Source organism: Amphiprion ocellaris, chromosome 23 (genome assembly GCF_022539595.1).
Source record: "Amphiprion ocellaris isolate individual 3 ecotype Okinawa chromosome 23, ASM2253959v1, whole genome shotgun sequence".
Lineage (NCBI taxonomy): Eukaryota > Metazoa > Chordata > Actinopteri > Pomacentridae > Amphiprion > Amphiprion ocellaris.
Window position 1 is genome coordinate 25,009,624 of NC_072788.1, and position 18,328 is coordinate 25,027,951.

The 18,328-nt window shown below is 34.6% G+C and overlaps 2 protein-coding genes across 3 annotated transcripts; both read left to right on the forward strand.

The window, feature by feature from the left end:
• The first annotated feature begins 213 nt into the window (after window positions 1–213).
• Window positions 214–11,236, forward strand: LOC111562756 (dickkopf-related protein 2-like). Of its 2 annotated transcripts, none has more exons than XM_055007890.1 (5): window positions 214–685; window positions 3,968–4,137; window positions 5,677–5,833; window positions 7,333–7,461; window positions 10,587–11,236. In XM_055007890.1, exons 2-5 carry the CDS (start codon window positions 3,970–3,972, stop codon window positions 10,946–10,948), a joined length of 816 nt encoding a protein of 271 aa, XP_054863865.1. In that variant the 5' UTR covers window positions 214–685; window positions 3,968–3,969; the 3' UTR covers window positions 10,949–11,236. The 2 variants fall into 2 exon arrangements, with proteins under 2 accessions (XP_054863865.1, XP_054863864.1); XM_055007889.1 differs by lacking the exon at window positions 214–685 and adding an exon at window positions 2,161–2,379.
• Window positions 11,237–13,528: 2,292 nt separating this feature from the next.
• LOC111562760 (GTPase IMAP family member GIMD1) lies at window positions 13,529–18,204 on the forward strand. The gene is made up of 4 exons (XM_023261473.3): window positions 13,529–15,851; window positions 16,573–16,726; window positions 16,797–17,056; window positions 17,534–18,204. The coding sequence occupies exons 2-4, from the start codon at window positions 16,573–16,575 to the stop codon at window positions 17,783–17,785; spliced, it is 666 nt and encodes a 221-aa protein (XP_023117241.1). The 5' UTR covers window positions 13,529–15,851; the 3' UTR covers window positions 17,786–18,204.
• The last annotated feature ends 124 nt before the right edge of the window (window positions 18,205–18,328 follow it).

Here is an 18,328-nt window from a genome sequence, read left to right on the forward strand (position 1 = left end):
TTGTGTCTATTTTAGTCATTTTGTCTTTTTAAAATAATTTTGTCCTTTTTTAAAACCATTTTGTGTCTTTTTTTAAACCATTTTGTGTCTATTTGTCAGTTTCTGTCATCTTCTAATACGTTTTCTTTCTCTTTTTCAGTTTTGTGTCTCTTTGTGTTAATTTTGTGTCTCTTTGTTGTCATTTTGTGTCTGTGTTAATTTTGTCTGTTAATTTTGTGTCTTTGTGTTAATTTTGTCTCTCTTTGCGTTAATTTTGTGTCTTTTTGTTGTTTTCCATCTCTTTGTGGTCACTTTGTCTCTTTACTGTGGTTTTGTCGTACCTTTTTTCTCATCCTGTCGGTGGTTTTTGTTCATGTTGTGTGTCTTTGTGTTAAAGTGTATTTTTGTGGAGTCATGTTGTGTTTTCTTGCTGCTCTTTTAAACTCTACGTGGAAATAAAAACCTTTCCACTGTTTTCTTTTCTTTCTTCTCTGGTTGTTTATTCAGATGAACTGGATGATGTGGAGCTGCTGTCGCTCTGTTAGTGTGTGTGTGTCTGTGTGTGTTAGTGTGTGTGTGTCTGTGCAGAGTGTGTGTTAGTGTGTGTGTTTATCTTATCTTCCATCTGAGCAGTGAAACTCTGAAGGTCAGTCATGAAGATAAAAGTCATCAGATCCCAGCAGAGAGGAGAAAGTGTTTACTCATGGTGAAGTATTACAACAATTATTTGCAGTTTTACATCATTTTGTGGTTGTTTTGTGTCTTTTTTGGATCAATAATGTCTTTTTTTGTCATTATTTGTCTCTTTGTAGCCATTTTGTGTCTGTTTTCACTCATTTCTTGGTCATTTTGTGTCTTTTTGTGGTGATTTTCTGTCTTTTTTGTCACTTTTTCATCTCTTTGCATCTGTTCTTGGTTATTATTGTCAATTTTGGGTTGTTGTGTGTCTCTTTGTTGCTTTGGTGTCTGTTTTCAGTTATTTTGTGGTGATTCTATTACTATTTTTAGTCACTGTAGTCATTTTTTTTGTAATTTTGCATTTGTCAGTGATCATTTTGTGTCTCTTTTGCATCATTTTGTGTCTCTTTTGCATATTTTAATGTCTTTTCACAGTTTTATTGTCTTTTTTCAATGCTCTGAAATGTTTTAATAGTTTTTAACATTATTCTTTTGTTTATTAACAATTTCTAATAATTTTACAGATTTTCCTTGTTTGCTAAATTCCACATCATCAGGAAAATTGTTCAAGAAATAATCTGAAATATAAATAAAAGATCTGCTGGTTCTTTTTATTTATTAGCGGTTATTTTATTAGTTTCTCTTAGAGGCTAAATTGAAGAAAACGTCCAATAAAATCACAGACATAAAAAAGTTTTTTGATCAATTTATTAATTTTTATTTTTGTTTTCCTCACATTTTCTATTTGGTTATTAAATTACAGATAAAAATAACTTCAATGTGCATAAACTGACAGCTGACTTAAATACAGATAAAATAAGATTAAATTAAATTATATAAAATAAAATAAAGCCGCATTAAATTAAGTTAAATTAAGTTACATAAAATAAAATGAAATAATGTAAAATCACATTACATCAAATGATCTAAAATAAAATCAAGTTAAATAACAAATTTTATTCAAATAAAGTTAAATAAAATAAAATAAAATTACATGATATAAAATGACATAAAAATAATTAAAATAAAAGTAAAAGAAATGAAATAATATAAATAAAATTTAAATAATTAAAATGAAATGAAATGAAATGAAATAATATAAAATAAAATAAAATGGCTAAAGTTAAATTAAATTAAATAATATAAAATAAAATCAAAATAATTAAATTAAAAAATAAAATTAAGATAATATAAAATTAAATTAAATGCTATAAAATAAAGTTAAATAAGAGAAAATGTAGTTAAAATAACATACAAATTAAATAAAACAAAATTCAATTAACTTGTATTAAAATGAATTAAATTAAATGACCTAAAATAAAATAAAGTTAAATTGAAAGTTGTCCAGTTTTATGGTCAAAAGAATTAATTATATTATTGACATTATTTACAGTTTTAATCTGTTTTTCTGCGATTTTACTCTGAAATTTAACAAACAGGATAAAAAGTCATTAAAAACAATAAATTCTAGCCTGAATAATGAGATAAAAGCAGCTGGAAGCTTCAGTCTCTCAGGTAGACTCACCTGGACGTATCGATGGAGGAGGAGGGGGGCGGGGCCGCGCCGGTATCGATGCGGCCGCGCACTGTGGGCGTGCCGCGCGTGTCCGTGTCTGCAGCTTATAAAGCAGCGGAGAGATTCTGGTTCTTTAGCAGAAACACCGGATTTATCACCGGATTTACCGACCTGAGCTCCGGTTTTACCGAACAATCATCGAGGAGGTGAGTTTATTTCTGCTGTTCAGTCCCGAAAGCTTCAATTCTACCAAAGATTTAGGATCAATGACTGAAAATAAGGTGGAATATTGAGTTTTAAAACCGTAAAAATAGAGATTTACTCAAGTTAAACACGCAGAGAGAAGAAAGAGGCCTTTAAAGTGTAGATTTTTACTATTTTTACGCTTTAAAAAACAAAATCACCGAAAAATGCTTTAATTTACAGACAACTGCATTTAAACAACTAGAAATAACAACAGAAATCTGAGTTTTTGCTAATTATTGTTCAGTCTTTGGTACAATTAAAGTTTATTTCTTCAGAAATAGACTTTAACTTTATGATTAAAATTTGCAAAAGAATGAACACTTGATATTTTAATGATTTTTTTCCATTTCTGAATTTCTTTACTGGTCATTTTTGTCACTTTTGGCTGTGACAAAGAGACACACTGTGGCTTTGTGTCTCTTTCTGGTGATTTCATGTCTGTTTTCAGTTATTTTTTTGGCATTTTGTGTCTATTTTTTCATTACTTTGCATCTGTTAGTGGCCATTTTGTGTCTCTTTGTATCATTTTGTGTTTATTTTTAGTTGTTTTGTGTCTGTTTTTGCACATTTTTGGTCATTTTGTGTCTATTTCTTGTTGTTTTCTGTCTGCTTTTTGTGATTTTTGTCACTTTTCATAGCTTTACGCCCGTTAATGGCCATTTTGTGTCTCTTTTGTGTCATTTTGTGTAGATTAATTGTTTTGCATCTGTTAGTGGTCATTTTCTGTCTGTTTTCAGTTGTTTTGTGATGATTTTAGGTCTGTTTTTAGTCATTTTTGTGTCTCTTTGTAGCCATTTTGTGATGATTTTTAGTTGTTTAGTCACTGTTTAGAACTAATAGAATTAGAATTCAACTTTATTTCTGTAGATAGAGTGAAAATGACATTTTTCACTCATTTATCTACAGAAATAAAGTTTAATTTCGTTCAGCTTTATAATAATAGTTGATGTTTTCACTCTTTGTTTTTCATTTTTCATTTTACAGTATTCAAACATCTCTTTATTATCAGTATTAGTATTTTGTGCTGATTTTTTTAGCAGATTTTTTTCGATTTCTCTGTGAATAAAATCTGCCTCTTTGGTAGTTGTTAAATGTAATTTAATTTTTATTTCACAGAATTTCCCTTTTTGTTAAATTCCACATAATATCAAGTAAAATCCTAGAAACAAAATCAAAAAAGTAAATAATGTCCACTAAAACAATTTCTTTTTTTGGTGATTATTTTACAAATATTTCCCCCCTTTTTGTTCAATTACCAAAATTTAAAAATCCAATAAAATCACAGAAATATTTTTTTTACATTTGTTAAAATATAATAAATAAACATCATAAAATAAATAAACAATAAATTAGATTTTAAAATTTTTGATCATATATATATATATATGTGTGTTTATTTATTAAATTAAATCATTCTGTAAATAATATCTACATGAAATAATATAAATAATATCTATTTTATTTATTTTTTTCAGTGTCAAGTTTATTTTTGCTTCATTGTTTACATGTTTTGTTTGTTTATTTGTTTATTTGTTTATTTGTTTCCAGCTATGACCCGTCTCTCAGTACTGGTTCTGGTCCTGGTCCTGGTCCTGGTCCTGGTCTTGGTGGGCTCTGAGGCTCGGGTTCAGCTGAACTCCATCAGGACGGTGGTGATCCAGGAGGACGAGGTTCTACCGAGGAACCGGAGCAGCTGGGAGCCCAGAGTGGACCTGATGGTGATCAATAACTGTCAATAATCAATAATAATAATAATAATAATAATAATAATAATAATAATAATAATAATAATAATAATAATAATAATAATAATAATAATAATAATAATAATAATAATAATAATAATAATAATAATCAATGACTTCTGGCCTGATGGTGATCAATAACTGTTAATAATCAATAATAATAATAATAATAATCAATGACTTCTGGCCTGATGGTGATCAATAACTGTCAATAATCAATAATAATAATAATAATAATAATAATAATAATAATAATAATAATAATAATAATAATAATAATAATAATAATAATAATAATAATAATCAATGACTTCTGGCCTGATGGTGATCAATAACTGTCAATAATCAATAATAATAATAATAATAATAATAATAATAATAATAATAATAATAATCAATGACTTCTGGCCTGATGGTGATCAATAACTGTCAATAATCAATAATAATAATAATAATAATAATAATAATAATAATAATAATAATAATAATAATAATAATAATAATAATACTGACTTCTGACCTGATGGTGATCGATACACCTCCAATAATCAATAATATTAATAATAATCAATCACTGCTGATCATCATCACTGATTACAGGAGGAAAAAAAACTAAAAAAAAACGTGATAAAAACACAAAAAATACTGAAAATCTGGCAGCAAAACACAAACTAGAGAGGAAACAGAAGTTCATCTCAGACCAACACAAAATGTCTGAAAACTTTATTAGCAATGTTTAAAACTTTATTAGCATGACTGTAAATATGTGTAAAACTTTATTCATACAACCAAATTTTTTAAAACTTTATCAACAATATCTGAAACTTTAAAACATTTTAGTCGTATGAATAAATTTTTACACGTAACAACTGTGCTAATAAAGTTTTGAAAGATTTTAGTCCTGCCAATAAAGTTTTAAAACATAACATTATAAAAACATAATGCGACTAATAAACTTTATTGACAGGACAAAAAATCTTTCAAAACTTTATTAACACGACTTAGAATCTTTCAAAACTTTATTAACACAGTTTGTACGGCTAAAATGTTTTCAGCTTTATTGACCAGGCAAAAAAATTTTGAAAACTTTATCAACAAGACCTAAAATCTTTCAAAACTTTATCAGCAGTGCTCTGTGTTTAGAAACTTTATTGGCAAGATTAAAATGCTTAAAACTTTATCAACATGACTGAAACTGTTTCACAACTTTATTAGCAGAACAGTTTTAATGCAGCAAAACGTCATCAGGAGGACTGAAATGTTTGAAAACTTTATCGGCAAGACCGTTAAAATCTAAAAACTTTATTAGAAGAATTGTTGCAATGTTTCAAAACTTTATTGACACAACTGAAATGCTTTAAAACTTTATTAGCAGGACTAAATTTCACAAAATTTCATTAGCAGCAGTTTTTTAACACTACAAAACTTTATTGGCAAGAAAAAATTTTTATAAATTGATCTCTGGTCTCCGGTACGACGTCTCACTCTGCCTTTTATTCCGACTCCCTGCAGCTCTTCCAGTGCATGAGCGACCTGGAGTGCAGCGAGGGAAGCTTCTGCCACGCCTCCACCAGAGGCCCCGCCCATTCCCGCTGCCAGGCCTGCCGCCGGAGGAAGAGGCGTTGCCATAGAGACAGCATGTGTTGCCCCGGCAACAGCTGCAGCAACAGTATGTGAGACGTAATATACGTGAAATAAAGTCATTTTTCAGTGACTTTAAGCCTCATTTGTGTAAACATTCCTCAGAGCAGCTCTTTTTCAGGGCATTTTTTTTGCTCCTGTTAATCAGGTTGCATTTAAATGGCTTTTAAAAGGAGTTTCTGGGTGTTTTTCAGTTCCTCTCTCTCTTTTTTGTCAAATTCCTGCAGCTCTAGGAAACAAAACAACATGAAGACGGAGAGAGAAATGACTTTTAGTGCAGAAGGACACAGGTTCAGGCATATGGGTTCTGGAAAGCATCTTGAGACTATTTGACATGTAACTAGCGCTATATAAATAAATTGAACTGAATTTGATTTATTTAGTGACAGAAACCAGAAAAAATACTGAAAAAGGCAGTTTTTTTAACCCTCGTATCGTCCTGCGGGTCAAAATTGATTCGTTTTAAAGTTTGAAAATGTAGCAAAAATATATATTTTCACAGTGAAACTTCTGATGTCCACATTTTCAACATTTTTGGGAAATCTCTGAACATTTTTTGTGGAAAAAAAGAAATTTTAAAAAAGGTTTCTTTAAGAACATTCACATAAAATTTTATGTGAATGTTCTTAAAGAAAACATTAGAAGTTTTACTGATATATATAGAATCACTTTAGATATTTTTAGGATTTTTTTTGAAGATTTTCACTCATTTTTTGAAAATATTTACAAGAATTTTCTTGCCAAATTTGGGCGATTTTTTAAAAGTTTTTTTTTTACTTTTAAGGGAAATTTTTAAAGGAATTTTTACAATTTTCTTCCTGAAAGTTTTGCAAATATTTAGAAATTTGGGGGATTTTTTTTGCTGAATTTTTGGAATTTTTTTTCAGAAAAGGAAACAATATTTTTTGGTGCCTGTAAATGAAGACAACAGGAGGATTAAAAAATGATTTATTGGAAAAATTGTAAACCACCTGGAATCAACATGTCAGCGTGTTTGCATGTTAAAACGCTGGGAAAAACACGTCGGCTTCATATACCACAGATGTGTTCCTATTTTATTCTCTCCATACGTTCATCATACTGGTTCTGTGGAAACACTTCCTGCAGTTCAGCTGAAAACTTCATGAATTTTTGTCCAATGCCCGTCAGTCACAGCTGAGTCAATCATGGCTTCATGGCTGCAGAAAAGATCACAGAATTTTTATTTTTTTACTGAATCTGTTTTGGTGCATTTAATTTATTTTTGGTGAATTCTTGAATGAGACGTGTTTTTGGTGAAATGTGTCGATTTTAAACTCAGATTTGGTTCTATTTTCTAGATGAGTAGTTCACAGACCGTCGGAAATCTGCAGCTATCCATCGGTTTTACAGTTTCTAGCTCATAAATCATGTCACTTTGGTGCTATTTAAAAAGTTAACACACGTTTCAAACCCGCCTGTTTTAAAGTTTGATGAGAAACAAACAAAATAAATCCTGAAAGTCAGACTGAAAGTATTTTCTTCTTCTTTTCTGTGTTTCTGCCGCAGATATCTGCGTTCCTGTCATCGACTCGTTCACGTCTCAGAGGATCCCCGACTCTGATGGAGGTCTGATGTCCTCAAACAAACGATGGAGGAAGAGAGGCGGGGCCGCGGTGGGCGGAGCCTCAGGTAAAGGTGAGTCTGCCTACATTCATTACAGTGTTATGACCACTAGCAGCTACAAGCTAGCTGCTAACAAACACAAAAATCATGGAGTTATAGAGTTAGAAAGGCTAATTTATGTAAATATTTCAAGAAAACACGCTAAAAACATGCCACCAGCAAAGTTTAACATCATGTTCAGGTGTCCACAAATTTTTGGTCGTGTAGCATGAGATGAAAAGTTGTCGCTATGGATCATTTAGATTTGAATTTTGCTCTTTGGTGAAGTAAAATTGTGTATTCGATCTGCTGCTGTTATTGCTAGCAGCTAGCTTGAAGCAACTGAGAGATTAGCTGCTTCTTGCTATTTAACTGGTAGGCTAGCTTGCTAACATGTAAATTTATTACTATGTTAGTCCACCAGTTGCTACAAGCTAACTGCTAGCACACAACAGCAACACGTGAAACAGAAGCTGAATATCACTACTGTCTAAAATAGCGTGTTAGCTTGTCTTAGCTGCTACAAACTAGCTGCTAAAAACAGAAATATCAGGGAAATGTAGTATTAGAATGGGTAATATATTTAAATATTCAAAGAAAACAAGCTGAGGACATACAACCAGCAAGCATAGTTGTATGTTGCTTGTTGCTTGTGGTGCCTGTTAGGTTGGGTTAATTAAAAAAGGCTTATCTAGAAATAGATGTTTAGCTTTAGCGCTGAATGTTACAACAGGTAGGCTAGCTAGCTAACATCTGAATAATTTCAACAGATTTAATTTAGTATTATGTTAGTCCACCGGCTGCTACAAGCTAGCTGCTAATAAGCATGGATATCAGGATATTATAAGGGTAATATATTGAAAGATTTAAAGAAAACAAGCTGAGAGCATATAACAACTAAACTTAGCTTGTTGCTAGCATAAGGTATTACCCCATTAGCTAGGGTTAATTTAAAAATGCTTATCTAGAATTAGACGGCTTAGCTTTAACGCTGAATATTACAACAGGTAAGGAAGCTAACACCAGCTGAAATGAATTACTATGTTTGTCCATCAATTGCTATAAGCTAACTGCTAGCACACAACAATAAAACATCAAATAGAGGCTGAATGTCACTGCGGCCCAAAATGGCACGTTAGCTTATCTACCAGCTGCTGCAAGCTAGCTGCTAAAAACACAAATATCAAGGATTTATAGTACTCAAAACTAATAAATTTCAATATTTAAAGAAAACAAGCAGAGAACACACCACTGGCAATGTTAGCTTGTTGCGATCATAAAGTATTATCCCATTAGCTTGGGTTGATTAAAAAAGGCTTATCTAGAATCAGATGGTTTAGCTTTAGCGCTGAATGTTGCAACAGGTAGGCCAGCTAGCTAGCATCTAAATAATTTTAATAGACATAATTTAATGTATTTAAATATCAAGAGAACAAACTGAGAAGACAACACTAGCAATGTTAGCTTGGTAATATCCCACTAGCTTGGGTTGATTAAAAAAGGCTTATCTAGAATTAGATGGCTTAGCTTTAGCGCTGAATGTTACAACAGGTAGGCTAGCTAGCTAGCATCTTTCAGCTGGAACAGTACAGTGTTAGTAGCTACAAGCTAATTGTTAGCACGCAACAATAAAACATCAATTAGATGCTGAATGTCATTACTGCCAAAAACAGGATGTAGCTTGTCTACTAGCTGCTACAAGCTAGCTGCTAGAAACACAAACTTCAGGGAGTTATAGTGTTAGGAAGGGTAATTGTCACGGGTTCGTTTTAAAAAAAAGTTATAAAAATGATGGCAAGGCCGAAAAGTTCCAAAAACAGTGATTTTTTTTTTATTTGCACCAAATCCTTTAAAAGTGTATATACATATTTACAGTGCAAAAAAACTGGTGGACACAGCAGGAAAAAAAAACAGAAGTATTTACAGAGAGCTTGAACCTTACAGCAGGCAGCCACATCACCAAGAGAACCTCCAGCACCAAAACTCCCCCCCTGTTCAACTCAGGGCCCCTATATATACCCCCCAGCCCCTCCCCCGGGCAAACCAAAAGTTACTTGTAGGGGGGGTAAATAAGAAAAGGCAAAAATAACCATAAGGAAGAGCAAAATCCAGAATACAATTAAACCAAAATTACACAAAACAAATTACCCAACTTATGGTAACTGAAACAACAAACATAATAAACCACAAAATAACTACAGAACCGGAAAATGGGAAAGTCCAGGTCACATGGTGGCCTCATTGCGCGCCACTTGCCCCATTTATCCCACAGCCGGAAGCGCCTCTGTTTGGCCCACGACACAGAGGCTGCACAGTCATTGAGAGGTGAGTGTTATTGTCCGGGTGTGCTTGGTGAGGGGAGACGTGTAGGCGCCGAGTGTGCACCCTCGATGCGTTACAACAGGGAAGAGGTGAGTCCAGATATGGGGAGGATTATGAAGGGCAGTTTATAAGTCCAGGGCCGGGCAACGTGCGGGCGATCCCGGCAAACAGTTTCTCAGCGCGCGCTGTGAGAACAATGGAGCGCGGTGCGCTCTTGCACCCCGCCCCCTCCGGAGCCGCCGAGAGGAGAAAAGGCGCACAGGGCTTAAGAGTGACGGGCATTTAGAGGCGCTCCGTTACAGTAATATATTTAAAAATTCAAAGAAAACACGCAGAGAACACACCACTAGCAATGTTAGTTGTTGCTAGCATAAGGCATTAACCCATTAGTGTAGGTTAATTACCTTGAATTAGATGGTTTACCTAGCATGCAGAATGTTACAAGTAGTGGGCTAGCTAGCTAGCTAGCATCTAAATAAATGTACCAGCTGAAATTTATTACAGTTTAGTTGACCAGTTGCTACAAGTTAACTAAATGAAGAACAACAGCATCACCTCAGCTTGAAATAGGATGTTAGCTTGCTAGCTGCTAACAAACAACAACAGCAAATCTACAATGTGTCTGTTCACAATACCAAATATCAGGGAGTTATGGTGCTAGAAACGGTAGTAAATGTCAATATTTCAAGTTAAACAGCTAAAAATGCACCACTAGCAGTGTTAGCTTGTCGCTAACATAACGTATTAGCCTGCTAGTCTTTGCTAAATGAAGCGGACTGATGTGGGAGAAGGTGTTGTGGCTGTAGTGCTGGTCTTACCTGTTGTTTCTGCTGCAGGTCGGGTAGGAGATCCGTGTCTTCGCTCGTCCGACTGCCCCGACTCTTCCTGCTGCGCTCGACACTTCTGGGCTCGCATCTGCAAGCCGGTGTTGCAGGAGGGACAGGTTTGTACGCGACACCGCCACAAAGGGACCCGCGGCCTGGAGCTGTTCCAGCGCTGCTCCTGCGGGGACGGACTCACCTGCCGGACGCTGCGAGGACCCGACTCCCAGCCGCCGTCTCTGGCCTCCTCGTCCTCCTCCCCCTCGCTGATGGACGCTGCCGCTAAGTCCAAGTTCGCTTCGTCCCGCCACTCCTCCGGCCAAATGTCCTCGTCTTCCTCAGCGAAGACGAGGCTTCACCTCTGCCAGAAAAAATGAACATAGAGGACAAACAAACAGGCGGATCTCACCTGTTCTCACCTGTGGAAGAAGCCCCGCCCCCTCCCCAGTGTCTGCTAATGCTAATTAGCTTCCTGTCAGGCGGAGCAGGATGTGAAACTGTTTCTGGTTTCCTCCTCAGCGTCTAGACGAAGAGAAACCACTTTGAAATCCGGTTTGGCCTCATTTACACCTGAAAACCTGAAGCCTGTCTGAGGTTTCAGCCTCCAGCAGCAGGAATTATGGGATGTAGTCAAATAAAACCACAGTGGGCTCATTACATCCTGACCTTCTCTGATCTGCCTGGTGCTTTAACGTCATAAAATGTGGATATTTATTAAGACATTTGTGAGATTTAAGCTTCATATATATCTTAAATCTATTACAGTGCTAGTCCACCAGCTGCTACAAGCTAACTGCTAGCACACAACAGTAACACATCAAATAGAAGCTGAATTTTATTACCGCTTTAAACAGTATAGAAGCTTGTCTAATGCTACAAGCTAACTGCTAACAAACACAAATATCACAGAGTTATACTACTAGAAAGGGTAATACATTTAAATATTTCAAGAAAACAAGCTAAGAACACACCACTAGCAATGTTCACAACAGAAAGTATTATCCCTTAGCTTGGGTTAATTAAAAAACAACTGCCCCACAATTAGATGGTTTAGCTTGAGCTCTGGATTTTAGAAATTTGGGTGTTTGAAATGTTTGAAAAATACTTTAAATGAACATAGCTTTGTATGCTAATCTTCTATCCTTCTACTTGTTGGTCAAACAAAAAAGCTACAAAGGCTAAACCACAGCAGTTGTCCTTAGGATTATTTTATTGCCAGCAGCTAGCTTGCAGTAACTGAGAGATTTGTTCCTAATTGGTAGGCTAGCTTGCTAACATCTAAATAACTTCAATAGATTGAATTTATTTCTATGTTAATCCAGAGCTTGCTACAAGCTAACTACTAGCACACAACAAAAACACGTCAAATAGAAGCTGAATGTCATTACTGCCTAAAACAGCATGTTAGCTATTAGCTCCTACATGCTGACAAAAGTTCAGTCTGTTTAAATTAAACTGTGTCTAATTGGGTGTGATAGAAAGCATGTTAGCATCAAGTTAGCATCTTACTTATGTGCTTTCCACTGATTTCCTTAAAATACTGACATTTATTTCAAACCCTCACTATTACAAGTTGTTAGTTAGCAACTAACTAGCGTGTCGCAACCATGAGACTAGTTGCTTTCTGGTATATAACTGGTTAGCTAGCTAGCTAACATCTGAATTATTTTAACAACTTATTTTTTGTACAGTGTTCGTCCACTAGCCATTTTCTTCAAGCTAACTGCTAGCATACAACGATACAGGTTAAAATGGAAACTAAATGAATAGCAACTGTGTCACCACAGCTTAGAATAGGATGATAGCTTGTTTACTAGCTGCTACAAGCTAACTGCTAACAAACAGCAACAGCAAATACAAAATGGCCGCCATTCCAGCATAATGTGGTCATTGACTAAACCAAATATCAGGGAGTTAAAGAAGTAGAAAGGGTAATAAATATCAATATTTCAAGGAAATGTGTTTGAACAACAACACTTTAGGAACTATTAAGGGGAAAAAAATGAAATTTTCAGTATTTAAATAATTTATTAATCACACAGAATCGACTCATGAAATTGTCTTCATCATATGTAGCTGGATGTCACAATAATACAAAACTAATCATATAGAATAACTTTATAATATAAAATATGTGTTAGAAATGTTATTTTTGTTTAATTTCCATAACCTATTTAGCAGTTTTTGACGAATTGTACCATGAAAACTAACATTTTTTGTTGAGTTCTGGGGTTTTAGACTGGTTCTTTGAATATTAGGATGAAGATATTTTTAATATTTTAAATATCTACAGTTTATAATGAAGTCTCAAGCTAATCAGAGATGGTTAACAGAAGGATCCTGATCATTTGAGATGGAATAACCCAACATAGAAAGCGTCTGACGTGTATTTTAACTGTTAAAACACAGGAAACGTGGATCAACACTGTTATTAAAGTCACATCAGATGAAACTGGCTTCAAAATAAGATCTTATGGTTGATTAAAACTGGTAAACTGAAAGCAGTTCTTAGAAGTCAACCTGAAAAGGAGCTCTGATGAGTGTTAAAGCTCATTTACATGAAACTAAGGATGTTTAAAATTCATTAAAACTCCCCAAACTGGACCTTTAATGTGAAAACCTTCCACGGAGGAAACAGCTGACTTCTGACCGGTTCATGTTGGTGTTGTTCACGTTTATTCAGATAAATGTAGAATGTTAAAAATGTTAATTTGGAGTTGATCGGCTATAAACATGAGGTGATGGACGTCTTTTAAAAACAAATTAAAAACTGAAAAGTCGCCTCTCAGGCTGCTTTTATTTTGGTAGGATTATTTCATGAATGTCGGTGTAATTATTTGTTTATTTTGTGTCAATATGAAGTCTAAGGAGGTGGTTCATGATTTAAAAAGTTTCCTACGTATAAATCTAATGTTGTATTTTTAAACCTAACATACTCCAATGTCTGGTTAAAGGTTTAACATGAAGTTAAAATCATTTAGATTTTAGTTTTACTCTTTGATAAAGAAAAATGTCCACACATGGAGGCCATTTTGTATTTAATCTCTTACTTTTATTACTAGCAGCTAGCTTGTAGCAACTGAGAGATCAGTTGTTTGCTGCTATATAACAGGTAGGCTACCTAGCTAACAGCTAAAGAATTTAAACAGATTAAATTTATTCCAATGTAAGTCCACCAGTTGCTACAAGCTACACACCAATAGCAAAGTTAGCTCATTGCCAAAATAAGTATAGTTTGGGTTAATTTAAAAAAAGTTGCTACACGCTAACTGCTAGCACACAACAATAACACATCAAATAGAAGCTGAACGTCACTACTGCCTAAAACAGGATTTTACCTTGTGTGTCAGCTGCTACAAGCTAGGTGCCAAAAACACAAATATCAGGAAGGTTATAGTACTAGAAAGCATAATATATTTAAATATTTAAAGAAAACAAGCTGAGAGCATACAGCTAGAAATGCTAGCTTATTGCTAACATAAGGTATTACCCCATTAGCATAGGTTAATTTAAAAAGGCTTATCTAGAATTAGATAGTTTAGCTTCAGTGCTGGATTTAGCTAGCTAGCATCTTTCAGCTGAAATTCATTACAGTGTTAGTCAACCAGTTGCTACAAGCTAGCTGCTAGCTCACAACAATAACATTAAACAGAAACTGAATGTCATTGCTGCCTAAAATAGCATGTTAGCTTGTCTACCAGCTGCTACAAGCTAGCTGCTAACAAACCACAATAGCAAATACCAAAATTTGGTCATTCCAAATATAAAATATCAAAACAAACATCAGGAAAAACAAGCTGAGAACACACCGCTAGCAGTGTTAGCTTGTTGCTAACATGCAGTTTTACCCCCTGAGCTGATCTAGAATCAGATAGTTTAGCTTTAGTGCTGGACTTTATACAGTTTTTAGTGTTTGAAACGCTATGAAAAAACATTTTTAGTTAATTTCATCTATTTAATTTGACAGAATCTATAGAATAACAGCAGAATGTTAAAAAAAACTGTTTAAGACCTTTATTTTTCAGTTTTAGTGAACATTCATCTGTTTTCTGCTGCCTAAAATCAACAAACGCTCTTCAGAAACAGTCTAACATGTTCTGATGTTTGGACCAGAACCAGGAGGGGATTCTGTGGGTTCTAATGAGAACCAGCCATGAAGTCAACATTTACATTTTATCTGATTCTGCTGCTTCTCACATATTTTTCTACAGATGGTTTTCCTCCACAGCAGAACTCTGGAGAACCAGAAAACGCTTTACATGACATTTAAACACATTTAAGCACATTTAAATGACATTTAAAGGATTTTTAAACACATTTAAAGGACATTTAAAGGGCATTTAAACACATTTAAAGATTTAAGTGCATTTAAATGACATTTAAACACATTTGAACACATTTAAACAGCATTTAAACAATATTTAAGCACATTTAAATGACATTTAAATGACATTTAAATGACATTTAAACGACATTTAAATGAAATTTAAACACATTTGAACGACAGTTAAACACATTTAAACACATTTAATGTAGTTTTCCTCCAAATAAATTTAAACCAGCTTCATGATTAATAGAAACTTCTGTGCAGCTGCTGAGTTGGAATAAAAGCATACCTTAAATGAAACATTAATATTTATAGAAGGCCATCTGGTTTGTGTCTGGTCATAAAGATAACACTGAGCTTCATCTGCATCCTCGTCACGCTGCTTCCTGGTTCCCCGGTTGCTATGGTTACGGCTGCTACTTCCTGCTGCCGGTCCTGGAGGTTTGAAATGTGACGATTTTGTGTTTTTATTGTTATTTTCTGCGTTTTTATAGGTATTTTATGTGTTTTATTGTTATATTGTGTGTTTCAGTAGTTATTTTGTGTTTTCATAATTATTTTGTGTGTTTTTATAGTTATTTTATGTTTATTGATATTTTGTGTATTTTTATAGTTATTTCATGTTTTATTGTTATTCTGTGTGTTTTTATAGTTGTTTTATGTTTTTATTGATCTTTTGTTTATTTCATAGTTATTTTGTGTGTTTCTTTTACCCACAGCTGCTTGTCTGACAGTTTATGATCCCATAAAGCAGCAGATGAGGATCAGGCGAGTTAAACTTTAACCAGATAGAAACATCCTCTGACATCCTCCAGGACAGGAAGTGTGTGTCTGTGTGTGTCACCTGCTCAGGTAAAACCACTGGCTGCAGTTTATAACGTAGATTCAGCTTTAAAGACCATTTAAACCAGTTGGAGGAAGAAGAGCGACGCCAGTGAAGACTGGGATCAGAGGTCAGTGATTAATCAGTGATTGTGATCATTTTGTGTAGTTTTGTGTAGTTTTGTTGTCATTTTGTGTAGCTTTGTGGTCATATTGTGTAGTTTTGTGCCCATTTTGTGTAGCTTTGTGCTGATTTCATGTAGTTTTGTGCTCATTTTGTGTAGTTTTGTGCTCATATTGGGCAGTTTTGTGCTCATTTTGTGCGGTTTGTTGTAGTTTTGTGGTCATTTTGTGTGTTTTGTGGTCATTATGCGTAGTTTTATGTAGTTTTGTGGTCATTTTGCATAGTTTTATGTAGTTTTGTGGTCATTTTGTGTAGCTTTGTGGTCATTTTGTGTAGTTTTGTGCTCATTTTGTGTAGTTTGTTGTAGTTTTGTTGTCATTTTGTGTTTTGTATAGTTTTGTAGTCATTTTGCATAGTTTTATGTAATTTTGTGGTCATTTTGTGTAGTTTTGTGTGATTTTGTGGTCGTTTTGTATAGTTTTTTGTAGTTTTGTGGTCATATTGTGTAGTTTTGTGGTCATATTGTGTAGTTTTTTGGTCATTTTGTGTAGTTTTGTGCTCATTTTGTGTAGTTCTGTGTAGTTTTGTGGTCATTTTGTGTGTTTTGTGTAGTTTTGTGGTCATTTTGCGTAGTTTTATGTAGTTTTGTGCTCATTTTGTGTAGTTTTATGGTCATATTGTGTAGTTTGTTAGTTGTCGAATTCATGTTAAACCTTTATTTAAAACAGATGGAGCGCTGTTGTCATGGAAGCGAACCCCCTGATGTCCTCAGCAGGTGGTTCGGTTGCCACGGTGACAACCAGCGCAGCGTCCTGACACTGAACGTGCTGTTGCTAGGCGACAGGCAGAGTGGGAGGAGCTCCGTGGGGAATGCTCTGATTGGTCAGATTTAGTGGTTTTCTTTATATTTTGACGTTTATTTTTTATTAATAAATAATAAATGAATTCTCAGGTGGACACGAGTTCCAGACAGGCGTCTGCATCGGAGGCGTCTCCATGACGACCAGCTGTCACCTCCTCAGCCGAAGGTTTCCACGGTGCTTCAGACGTCAGGGCACGGAGTCTGACCTGCTGCTCAGAGTGGTGGACACGCCCCCTCACATGCCCCGCCCACACACCGTGCACGAGCTCTGCCCTGAGGGCGTGCACGTCATCGTCATCGTAGTGAGAGTGGACCAGCAAGAAAACACACAACTGATGGAACACACAGAGGTACACACTGACACACACTAACACACATCTACACACACACACAGACACACACACACACACACACACACACACACACACACATCTACACACACAGACACACACACTAACACGCATCTACACACACACGCCTACACACACAGACACACACACAGACACACGTCTATTTTGTGTGTTTTGTTGTTATATTGTGTGTAATAGCATGTATTTGTAGTTATTTTATTTGTTTTTGTGGTCATTTTGTGGAATTTTGTGGTCATTTTGTGTGTTTTATGGTAATTTTGTGTGTTTTGTTATCATTTTGTCTGTGTTGTAGTCATTTTGTGTAGTTCTGTGATTGTTTTTTGTAGTTTAATGTCCATGTTATGTAGTTTAACTGTCATTTTGTGTTCATATCGTGTAGTTTTGTGGTCATTTTATGTAGTTTTGTGTAGTTTTATGGTCATATTGTGTCTCTGGTCAGCCTCTGGTTTCTTTCAGGCTCTCTTGGGTCCAGAGTTTCGTCGTCACTCCATTATCGTTTTCACTCATTCTGATAGTCTCAAAGAGGCGGAGCTTCACCCGTCCGTCTTCCTCAGCCGGGCCCCTGATTGGTTGAGAGCTCTGGCCGATGAGGCGGGGGGCGGAGTCTGTTTCCTGGACAACAGCTGTGATTGGCCGTCGATCCGAGGGCAGCCTCTGAGGGAACAGATGCTCCGCCTCTCTGCAGTCCAGACAGAGGTCTCACTCTGAGGCAAAGTCTGGAGACGATTCACACGTTAAAAACACGTTAAAAACACGTTAGAGTCCAGACAGAGGTCTCACTCTTAAATAAAGTTTAGAAACACAGCTGGGAACAGAAAACACCAAAATAAAGTAAAATAAAATAAACATCTTCTAAAAATACAAGAAGTTTCCTTTAATTAAAATAGATTTCTAAACCTCTTTTAATGTCATTCATTTTGTATTTTCAAGTGTTAAACTATTGAAAAACCAATGAAATGAAATGATAATGTGTCAAAATATGTTTTAATGAAAATATTATTATTAGTTGGGTTTTAATAGACGATTTAATGTCAAAAAAATCTAAAATTACAATGACTTTTCTGTTTGATTTTACAGTTTTAATTTGAAAAACAATATTTGCATCATTAAAAATGACATTTTTTCTCATGCAGATTATCGTTTGTTTTGATTATTTTATTCGTATTTTCTTGGATTTAAAAAATACAGAAAAAATATTTGAAATTAAATATAAAGAAATAATTAAATTAAATCAGTGCTGATTCTGTTGTT

Bases quoted from the DNA above. Each gene is read 5' to 3' on its own strand.
- LOC111562756 (XM_055007890.1), top strand. From the start codon at position 3,970: ATGACCCGTCTCTCAGTACTGGTTCTGGTCCTGGTCCTGGTCCTGGTC. The intron at 5,834-7,332 runs GTATGTGAGACG...TTTCTGCCGCAG, and splicing joins CGGCAACAGCTGCAGCAACA to ATATCTGCGTTCCTGTCATC. The intron at 7,462-10,586 runs GTGAGTCTGCCT...TTTCTGCTGCAG, and splicing joins GGGCGGAGCCTCAGGTAAAG to GTCGGGTAGGAGATCCGTGT.
- LOC111562760 (XM_023261473.3), top strand. From the start codon at position 16,573: ATGGAGCGCTGTTGTCATGGAAGCGAACCCCCTGATGTCCTCAGCAGG. The intron at 16,727-16,796 runs GTCAGATTTAGT...ATGAATTCTCAG, and splicing joins CGTGGGGAATGCTCTGATTG to GTGGACACGAGTTCCAGACA. The intron at 17,057-17,533 runs GTACACACTGAC...GGTTTCTTTCAG, and splicing joins AACTGATGGAACACACAGAG to GCTCTCTTGGGTCCAGAGTT.